Source organism: Lathyrus oleraceus, chromosome 3 (genome assembly GCF_024323335.1).
Source record: "Lathyrus oleraceus cultivar Zhongwan6 chromosome 3, CAAS_Psat_ZW6_1.0, whole genome shotgun sequence".
Lineage (NCBI taxonomy): Eukaryota > Viridiplantae > Streptophyta > Magnoliopsida > Fabales > Fabaceae > Lathyrus > Lathyrus oleraceus.
The window spans coordinates 463,675,868-463,686,481 of NC_066581.1; the positions used below are offsets into that span (position 1 = coordinate 463,675,868).

The 10,614-nt window shown below is 51.5% G+C and overlaps 1 protein-coding gene across 1 annotated transcript; it reads right to left on the minus strand.

Annotated features, from left to right (window-relative positions):
* Positions 1-2,598: 2,598 nt before the first annotated feature.
* LOC127131669 (uncharacterized) lies at positions 2,599-8,199 on the minus strand. The gene is made up of 2 exons (XM_051060583.1): positions 3,740-8,199; positions 2,599-3,100 (listed from the first exon to the last, which is right to left on the minus strand). Exons 1-2 carry the CDS (start codon positions 8,197-8,199, stop codon positions 2,599-2,601), a joined length of 4,962 nt encoding a protein of 1,653 aa, XP_050916540.1.
* Between the last annotated feature and the right edge of the window lie 2,415 nt (positions 8,200-10,614).

Consider the following 10,614-nt stretch of genomic DNA (forward strand, 5'->3'; position numbering starts at 1 on the left):
CGTCGAATTCACTCTTTCTGTCTGCGTTTCAGGTGCTACCGGGCGCTTACGACCGAGGAAGGAAGATTCTGGGTCCTCCACCGACGACGCGACAATCGCTCGTCTCCCTGTCGGGGATGGGAGTGTCCGAGATGGTACCGAACACGCCTCCTCTTCCGGGCAGGTCGACTTCTCCTGGGTTGCGGACGAGCCCTTGGAGGAGGAATCAGACTTCTGTGACGAAGCCATCACTGCTCACGCTATGGTCGAGGCCATAAACCGGGAGGATCCACCAAACTGGTATTGCTGCGCCCCCAAGGAAGAAGACCGCATTTGTCATCATTTCCCGGGGAAGCAGTTCACCATGTATGAATTTGCTTTTCGTGAGGCGGGGATTAGACTGCCCTTCAGCTCCTTCCAGATGTCGGTCTTCAAGTGGCTCCGGCTGGCGCCGTCCCAACTACATCCTAATGCTCTCGCATTTATGCGGGCATTCGAGTTAGTTTGCCAGTTCCTCGGCATTGGTTGCACCCGGGCTCTCTTCTTCCACGTTTTCCATCTCCAGAGGTCCGGTTCCCGTGGTCGCCACAGTTGGGTTTCTTTCAAGCAGCCCGTGCGTCTGTTCAAGACGTACGAGGATTCTGTTCGCCATTTCAAAAGCCGGTGGTACGTGGTGATGCCGATTACCCGGGCTGCCCTTCACTCTCTCTACTACTATCAACGGGAACCCAACGGGGAGGAGACGCTGATGTCGAAGATACCGCTGAGGTGGCAGCGTGATCATTTCGATCTCTCCACAGCGCATTACCGGGTCAAGTACGCGATGCTCGGCGAGGAGGATAGGCTCGCGTACAAGAAGCTGGTCGATTACGTGCAGAGCTTCAGCTTGGCGTTCTGGGCGAATCGACAGGGCGTGCCCTACCTGGATGAGGCCGGGGAGCTAATCACCGAGACGCGTTATATCAATACGAAGGCTCTGCTCGAGTGTGATACCGAGGAGGAAGCTCTGGCGTTATTGAGTAGGCAGACTTTGTTTAGCCTTTTATTTCTGTTTATGACTTCGGTCGCTAATGTTTGTGTGTAATTTATTTGCAGGTGCCATGCCCAATGCTCGTGATCGGGTGCTGAAGCTAGCGAATCAGGTCGGCGCTCCTGACCGGGTGCCCAAGAAGAAGAAGAAAACTGCGGCCCGTGTCTCGGAGACTGTTGGCGATGCCGGGGTCGGTCCCTCGCAGGCGGCGAGCGTGATTCCTTCCTCTCCTCCTCGGCTTAACCCGATCAACATTCCTGATAGCAGCCCGTCGCCAGCGGCTTCTCCCCTCCATAAACGGAAGCGTCCGGCTGGGGCCCTTACCAGGTCGTCTCCAGGAAGTCCGAACGGACCGGGGAGCTATCTTCTACCTCCCTGCTATGTGGAACGGTCGTTCTTCAAGGCCGAGGAGTCGATTGTTGTGCCCGCGCCTGAGGCCAAGGCTATTCTGGACCAGGATGCTGCTGCTCGGAGAAAAGATCTGGCCAGGGATATTGCTGCTGTCATCCGGGTGATGGAGACGGCCATGGTTTTGACCGACACTTCGGTCTCCACTGCCTCGCTGGAGGGTGCTCTTTTGCAGGTCCGGGCGGAGAAGGAAAAATTATCTAAAGATCTGTCGGACTATAAAGAAGAGCATCAGCTACAGGAAGGGCTGAGCCGGAAGCTGGAGGAGGTGGAGAAGGAGAGGGACCAGTTGAAGGCTGCGACGGCGAGCTTGGAAGAGCAGGTGGCCGACCATCAGAAGCTGACCGAGGACAACGCTGGCTTACGGGCTCAGGTTGCGTTTCTCGAGGGAAAGGTCCGTCCCCTGGCAGATGAGACCGAGGAGGAACGCGCCCTTGGTTCGCGCGGTGAGTTGCTAGGGCATATTCGGACTCTCAACCAAGATCTCGTGGCCTGCTTCAAAGAGGGTTTCGACAATGCTGTGGAGCAGCTCGGGCTTCTGAACCCTGAGTTGGTGACGGCAGGGTCGGCCTATAACTACTGCGTCCGGGATGGTGAGATTGTCTGCCCGTTTGAAGTGGAGGAGGAGCTGGGGGGAGAAGAAGAAGAAGAAGAAGAGGATGAAGAGGTGCTCCGAGCGGAGTCTTAGTTTATCTGTTTTTCTTTGATTCTAGTTATCATGGCCTGCGTGCCTTATGTATTTTGGCCTTCGGGCGTTGTAATATGGCCTTCGGGCGTACTTGGCTTCGGCCACTCTTATCGTTTTTAATGTATGAATATTTTCGTTATCATTCATTGTGCTCGTTTGTGTCTGATACTTGTTTGTATGAATTCGTACTCTGCTCGACTTTGTTAATCTCCTCGGTTTAGGGAACCGACGAAGTGTCGGGCTTTGTGCCCGTGGGTATCGAAGCCCGGGTCCGTTGTTCGAACCCTGGTCCCGAGGCTTGGGTCCTCCCATCGCGAGCTGGGTGCCCTGCCAGTCTTGGTACTTCGACGTTGAGCCTTGGTCAAGATCCCAACCGTCGGGGAGGGTTGTGTTTGTTATGTGACCCCGGATCGTTCCCGGGTCTCGTGGTTCCTCCCTGAGGTTTTGGGGACGAAGAGCGTGGTCGTACCTGCCACGTCTCCCCGTGGTGTATTTAGCTGTAATATTGTCTAAGTTTTTCTGCGTTCCATGGTCGAGCGAGTTGTTCTCCTTGTAGGTTTTCTAGGTAATAGGCCCCGTTGCTCGTTTTGTCGCGGACGCGGTAAGGGCCTTCCCAGTTGGCCGCCAGTTTGCCCTCTCTCGGGTTTTTCTGGTTTCTTCTGAGGACCAGGGTGCCGACCTGGAACTCTCTTTTTATGACTTTCGCGTCATGGCGTAGTGCTATCTTTTGTTTGAGGGTTGTTTCCCGGAGAGCTGCTTCGGAACGTATCTCCTCGACTAGGTCGAGCTCGGCTCTAAGGGTTTCATCGTTCATTTCCTCGTCTAGGGGCTCCTCCGTCCTCCTCGTTGGCGTCCGTATCTCCACCGGGATGACTGCCTCGGTGCCGTAAGTTAGTCGGAACGGGGTTTCCCCGGTGGTAGAATGTGGTGTCGTGCGGTAGGCCCATAGGACGCTATGTAGCTCCTCGACCCATGCCCTCTTTGCCTCGCCGAGTCTGCGTTTGAGGCCACGTAAGATTACCCTGTTGGCTGCCTCTGCCTGCCCGTTCGTCTGCGGATGCTCGACAGACGTGAAATGCTGTGTGGTGCCCAGGCTGGCGATGAAGTCCTGGAATCCTCCGTCCGTGAACTGTGTCCCGTTGTCTGTGACAAGTGCCTGGGGTATACCGAACCGAGCGAGGATGTTGCGTTTGAAGAACCGGAGAATGTTCTGCGCGGTTATTTTAGCCAGTGCCTCCGCCTCGATCCATTTGGTGAAGTAATCCACCCCGACGATGAGGTATTTATTCTGATATGATCCGGTGACGAAGGGTCCGAGGATGTCCATGCCCCACCACGCGAAGGGCCATGGGGAAGACAGTGATTTGAGGTCGTTCGGGGGTGCGAGGTGCATGTCGGCATGTCGTTGGCATTTGTCACATCTTTTGACGTGCTCTTTCGAATCGTTTTGCATGGTCGGCCAGTAGTAGCCTGCTCGAAGGGCTTTTCGTGCGAGCGATCGTCCGCCGAGGTGTTGAGCGTTAATTCCCCGGTGTATCTCTCCAAGTATGTCGGGGACCTTCTCTTCCTCGACGCATTTGAGTAGTGGGATGGAGAATCCTCTCCGGTAGAGTTTGCCTTCGAGGAGTACGTACGAGCATGCGCGTCGTTTGACAGTGGTCGCCTCTTTCGGGTCAGCCGGGAGTTCGTCTCGTGTGAGGTAATTGTAGATGGGTGTCATCCAACAGTGGGCATCTCCAATAGCGTTGACCTCGAGTGGAGGCGGTAGTTTGTCGATGCTGGGCCGCGGGAGAATTTCTTGGATTACTGATTTATTCCCACCCTTTTTCCTCGTGCTGGCTAGTTTCGAGAGAACGTCTGCTCGAGTGTTGTGCTCGCGGGGTATGTGTTGAACTTCCCATTTTTCAAATCTATCAAGTTTTTCTTTGACGAGGGACAAGTACCCGAGGAGGTTGTCGTTCTTGGTTTGGTATTCTCCTCGCACTTGTGAGGCCACGAGCTGGGAGTCGGTGGATATTTTTACCTCTTTTGCTCCCAGGTCCTCGGCTAACCTCAGGCCTGCGAGGAAGGCTTCGTATTTGGCTTGGTTGTTTGATGTTGGGAACGCTAGCGCTAACGATACCTCTATCAGGATCCCTTCTTCATTTTCGAGGATGATCCCGGCCCCGCTGCCTGATGTGCTAGAGGCGCCATCGACGAAGATCGTCCATTTGTGGGCGCTTTCTGCTGGAGTCGGGCAGTGGGTCATCTCCGCGACGAAGTCGGCCAGCGCCTGAGCTTTCAAGGCTTTCCTACTTTCGTATTGTATGTCGAATTCGGAGAGTTCTAGTGACCACTTGAGCATCCTCCCGGCCATATCCGGGCGCCCGAGCAGCTGTTTGATTGGCTGATCGGTCCTCACCTTTATCGTGTGTGCGAGGAAATAATATCGTAGTCTCCTCGCTGCGTTGATGAGGGCCAGGGCGACCTTTTCGATTTGCTGATATCGGAGCTCGGGACCTTGGAGTGCTTTACTCGTAAAATAGATGGGCTTTTGTCCTTCGTCGGTTTCTCTTATTAGAACGGCGCTGACGGCCTCGGTCGCCACGGATAGGTATAAGTATAGGGTTTCCTTTTCTGATGGCCGTGACAAGACCGGGGGTTGGGACAGAACCTTCTTTAGATGGAGTAGCGCTTGCTCGCATTCGTCGGTCCAGTCGAAGGTAGCCTCTTTGCGAAGGAGTCTGAAGAATGGCAATGCGTGCTGGGCGGACTTGGCGATGAAACGGGAGAGTGAGGCGAGCACTCCATTGAGTGACTGGATCGATTTTTTGGTTTTCGGGGTCGGAAACTCCGAGAATGCCCGGCATTTGTCGGGGTTGGCCTCGATCCCTCTTTCGGTGAGATAGAAACCGAGGAACTTGCCTGCCCGGACTCCGAACGTGCATTTCTCGGGGTTGAACCTCATTTTACACTGTCTCGCCTGTTCGAATACCTTCGTAAGGTGTCGAGCATGGGTTATTTCCTCGTGTGATTTGACGATCATGTCGTCCATGTATACTTCGAGCATGTCCCCTATTTCGTCCTTGAAGACTTTGTTCATCATGCGTTGGTATGTAGCGCCAGCGTTCTTGAGCCCGAACGGCATCACGTTGTAATAGTAGTTGCCCGTTGGGGTCATGAACGCTGTGTGTTTCTTGTCTGCGGGCGACATAGGGATCTGGTTGTATCCACTATATGCGTCCATGAAGGACAAGAGTTTAAAACCTGCAGAGTTGTCAACGAGCGAGTCTATATTAGGGAGGGGGAAAGCATCTTTCGGGCAAGCCCTATTAAGATCAGTATAATCAACACACATACGCCATTTTCCATTATTTTTCTTAACGAGGACTACATTAGAGAGCCAGGTTGTGTACTGGGCTTCAGAAATAAAATTTGCCTCTAAGAGGTCTTTTACAGCTCGCTCGGCAGCCTCTGCCTTTTCGGGCGATTGCTTGCGTCTACGCTGTGCTATGGGCTTGGCTGCCCGGTCTACAGCTAGCTTATGACACGCGATCTCGGGGTCCAACCCGGGCATTTCTGCGGCATTCCACGCGAAGAGGTCGGAGTTCTCTTTGAGGCATGCTACTAGCTCTTCTCTTGTTTCCTCGGGTAGTCCCTTACCTATCTTCACCGTCCTTTCCGGATCGTCCCCAAGAGGAATGAGTTCGAACTCCCCGTCGGGGATTGGTCGGACCGGGTGTTCGAGAGAGCGTTCCTTGGGGAACCTCCCCTCTTCGGTCTCGTCCAGCCCGACGCGACAGTCGAGGTCGATGGCGTTGACTCCTCGGGCGGGATCCTCGGTCTTGAGTTTTTTGTTGTTGCAGTTGCTCTTCGTGCTGACTACGGCCTGTCCTTTTACTGCGGCGTCGTAGCATCGCCGGGCTGCTTCGATGTCACCATGGATGGTGACCACACGTCCCAATTTGGTGTAGTATTTCATCTTCAGGTGGACGGTGGATGGGACCGCAGTGAGTTCGGCCAGTGTCGGGCGTCCAAAGATGCAATTGTAGAGAGACGGACAGTCTACGACCAGGAATTGGATTTTGACTTCCCTGGCCGTTTCTTGTTCGCCGAAAGTGACGAGGAGCTCAACATATCCCCACGGTCTGGTTGTTGCTCCGTTGAATCCTTGGAGATCTGATCCGACGTAGGGGGCTAAGTTGGTCTTGTCTAGCTTCAGAGTCTTGAAGAGGTGGACGTACATGATATCCACTGAGCTGCCTTCGTCGACCAGGATGCGTCGTACGTCGAATCGGGCCATCTTTGCTCTAATTAATAGTGGGATGGCCGAGTTCGGGGATCCGCCCGGGAGTTCCTCCAGGAAGAAGGATATTGGGTTGGATTTTCCCCGGTATTTTGTCAATGTCGCTTTCTGCTCGGGGGCAGTCAGTAGGAGTTCGTCGAACTTGCGTTTGACGGAGAGGGCCGCGGATTCCCCGTTAGTTCCTCCTCCTGATATCACCAGTGTGGTAGGGAAGTCTTCCCAGGGGCTGAGTGCAGTGATCTTGCCCTCGGGCAATGGTTCGGGGGGGAAGAAATCTTCCGGTCGTGACACGCAGAGGGCCACTTGATAGGGAGAGTTGTCGGGGGGTGTGTTTTCCCGGGGTCTCTTCTTCTCTGGCTCGTCGTGTCTGGGAGCTTCGTTCTTCCTCGTGTACTGCTTCAGGTGCCCTTCTTGGATTAAAATTTCAATCGCATCTTTCAGGTGGACGCAGTCTTCGGTCACGTGCCCGTGACTTCTGTGGAACCGGCAGTACTTTGATTTGTCGGTGTGGGGCTTTGGTGCAGACGGTTTTGGGAACCTGACCCTGCCCTGCTTAAATTCAGAGTTGATACATTCTGCGAGGATACGCTCTCGAGGAGCTGTCAGTAAGGTGTACTCGCTATATCTGCCCGCGGGGCCTCTTCCTTCCCGGAGCTCGCGAGGTCTTTCTTCTCTTCGTCTGTCTCCGTTGCGACGGGAAATGCTCGTGTCCTCGCGTTTTGAGTGCTCGGTCTCCCCAGCGTTACGTCCGCTGCGGGCATTGTGTGCCACCTGCTTTTCCTCGTATCTGATGTAGGCCTGGGCTTTATGCAGGAGCTCGTTTAAGGTGCGGGGAGGCTCGATCCCTACGGCTCTGCTAAGTTCACTGCCGGGTAAGAGACCTCTCTCGAGGAGATACTTCTTCATGTGCTCGGTGGTATCTACCTCGACAGCTTCCTGGTTGAATCGCTCGATGTATGAGCGCAGTGTTTCATTCTTCTTCTGCACTATGGCTTCAAGGGTCGCCTCAGTCTTGGGGTGACGACGGGAAGCTGTAAAGTGCCGGGTGAACATGGACCTCATGACTCTCCATGACGTGATGGACTCAGGGGCCAAGCTTTTGTACCAGGCCATGGCCCCTTTCCTGAGGGTCGTTGAGAACAGTCGGCATTTGAGGTGCCCGGTTATATCATTGCGGTAGTCGAGCATCGCGTTGACGTTGTCGACGTGATCGTCGGGATCTGTAGTCCCGTCGTACACAGCTAGGTTTGGCGGTTTCTCCATGCCTTTGGGGAGCGGGGCTTCCATTATTGCCCGAGATAGGGGGCAATGCAAATCTTCCTCGTCGCTCCTTAAGGGAGACAGTTCGTTGTTGTCGGGGCTGTGCCCGCGCCTTGGTGATGTTCTCGCTCGACCACCGTCACGATGGGCGCGTGCCCTGTTGGCGTGGGGTTCGGGAGAGCGACGTCCTCGCTTCTTCGTTGGCTCCGAACGTTGTTGTATCCTACTCACCGGCTGGGGCCGGGCCTCTTGTCGTTCGGCTTCGAGGGCCATGATTCGTTCGTGCTGCTGGTGGAGCATAGAACCGGCTTGATTGAGGGCATTCACCATGGCAATCATTACGGCGTCTCCTTCAACGGGAACGGGAATGGGATGAAATGTCTCTGCCCCTAAATTGTGGGCGTGAGAGGCATCTCCGTTGTTTTGGGGCTCTGGAGACGGGGTGGATGGATGACCGTCCCGAACGTCCGCTTCATGGGATGGCGGGCCGTCGTCCATGTTGTAGTTGACGAGGGGACGGCTGTGATCGCTATGTTGTTCTCCGGCCATGTTGGAAGGACAGAAATAAATGAGCTTTTGATCCTCGTTTGATGAAGATGGGGATAGCTAGTTCCCACAGACGGCGCCACTGATCTCACCTGATCAGGAGGGCCTTCCACGGTCTTGGTTAATGGGCCGGAGAATGAAATGAGAGGGGGGTGTACCTGCAAGGTGCTCCAATGCTTAAGTCAGAAAAGGTACAGAATGAGGTTATCAGAGTGTGAGTTAGAATACCTGCCCCTTTGCCATGAAAGGGATATTTATAGTGAGCCCCCAGCGCTGGGCCAAGGCTCCTAATGGGCTGGATTAGCTAGGCCCAAGGAGGAGCTGCCAGGGGACGCGTAAGAAGCGTTAAGACCTAGACCAAAGTCTGCCCCCTGGTCCAACTGCCCCTATCCCTAAGGCGACAATATAGGGGAGTTGGGTGACGTGGTGCGTGGGATGCCGTTAGGGCTCTGCCCGACACAACTGAGGTGCCCGCGACGTGGGTTGACGGTGAGTGGATGGAGATCGTATGAGGAGGACCCGCTCGCTGTCCGACACGTGTTTAGGGGGCTGAGGAGACGTTCGTCGGGCGGACTGTCGTCCACCTGACGTGTCCTCGTGGTCGTGTGGACATGGCCGTTTGGACGTGGGCTTGGCGAGCATTGGGCCGTGCCGTGCCTAGGGTCATGGCCCAGTCTGGAACACATTCAATTAAAAATATTAAAATAATGCATTAAATTCAAATATGTTTTGTCCAAATCCTAAAATCTCATCAAAACACCAAATAAATGGTCATGAGATTTATCATAGGTCAAACAAGGTCAAAGGACCTTGGAGAAAAAATTTCATAATTTTTGGACACTTAAAAATATTTTTAAACAATTAAAAACAAATGAAAAATCAATTAATTCATGAAAAATATTAATAATGATCCAAAAAATAATTTTAATTCAAAGTATAAAAGAGAAAAATATTTGAATTTTTTTTGTGAAAGTCCCATATTTTTTGGATCAATATTAAATTTATTATGAATTATTGAAGAAAATGGAATTAAAATAAAATTCAGAAAATTCAAAAATGCGTGGACCATCAGATCTCCCTCATTAATTGAGGTGGTAGATCTGATGATCCAAAACACGCGTTCCATGTGTTCCTTAGTCAAATGCGCTGCAAACGTGGTATTCACAAGGGACGACTAAGATTAAAACGTGGAAGTTGGATCCCATGGCTCAGACTCAAGACACATCATCACCGGAGTCAGAGCTCTGGTTGTCTTCTCCGGTGAGCTTCACCGGACTGGTCAACATGAACCATCACCAAAATTCCAAACAGGGACATGATTTTAAAGAGAAAACATCACTGAGCACGAATATCACCTCCAATTTATCCAATTCCAACTATATTGAGAGATATGTGGAATTGAAAAATGAGGTACATGATCTGAGTTGCTTGAATTTGGCCTCAAAGCAACTCAATCTTCTTGCCTACATTGGTAGGACTTCAAACAACTCAAGAATCAATGGAATTGAGATGAATCAAGGAGAATCAAAGAGTTTAAAATTTTTGCAAATTACCTTCAATGGAGGTCTGAGCTTGCTAGATCTTGATCTGAATCTTGCTTGGCTTCACTTCAATTGCTTGTAGGAGAGGAATGGAAAGGCTTAGAAGCAATGGATTCCTGGAGAATTGAATTCCAAAACAGTGGAGATTCAAGCTCAAATTCAAATGAATTTATCAGGGTTATCCTCTTAGAATGAAGGGTTTTCAATGGGGATTCAAAGCTGGCGCAAGGTGTGTGTGAATTCTGAGCACAAAGGCCTCAATTTATAGAGAAATCAAATGATATTTGCACACTCTTTCCACTTTCCAAATTTGGTAAAATGATGATGCCATGTTGCATAGCTGCGCATAGGCCCATGGAATAATGGTTTGAAAGTCCAAATGAATGATCAGATGCTTTGAAGATGGATTGGATTTCAAGGTACATGTGCATTGTCACTTGAAGATTGATCCATGCCAAATGATATCAACCTGTTTAAGCCATGCACAGCCCATGCATTTCTCATCCAAAATGCATGAACTTTAGCTCTTTGGAAAGGTGAGATCAAGAGGAATAAGTTTTATGTTGAACACTTTTTAATTTGAAGTTTGGAACTTGGAGATATTTGAGGTGGAAGTTTGGAAAATTTTGAAATATCAAAAAAATTCTGTGTTAAGTCATATGTCTCAATATTCCACCTTGCTATGGGAGCTTCAAATGAGAAAAATGTCTTCATCAAAGTTGTATCTCTCTCAAAGATCTTCAAAATGGTCACCAATTTCATGTCATTTGGATATTAAATGATAGAGTTATGCATTTTTGAAGTTTGGAAAAATCACTTGATCAATGGTATAGGTCAAAAATGACCTATAATGTAGCCTCATATCACATGTTCAAAG

Coding starts and splice junctions, on each gene's coding strand:
- LOC127131669 (XM_051060583.1), bottom strand. CDS start 8,199: ATGGCCGGAGAACAACATAGCGATCACAGCCGTCCCCTCGTCAACTAC. Junction 3,101..3,739: donor GTCAAACGACGCGCATGCTC/GTACGTACTCCT, acceptor CCTCAAACGCAG/ACTCGGCGAGGCAAAGAGGG.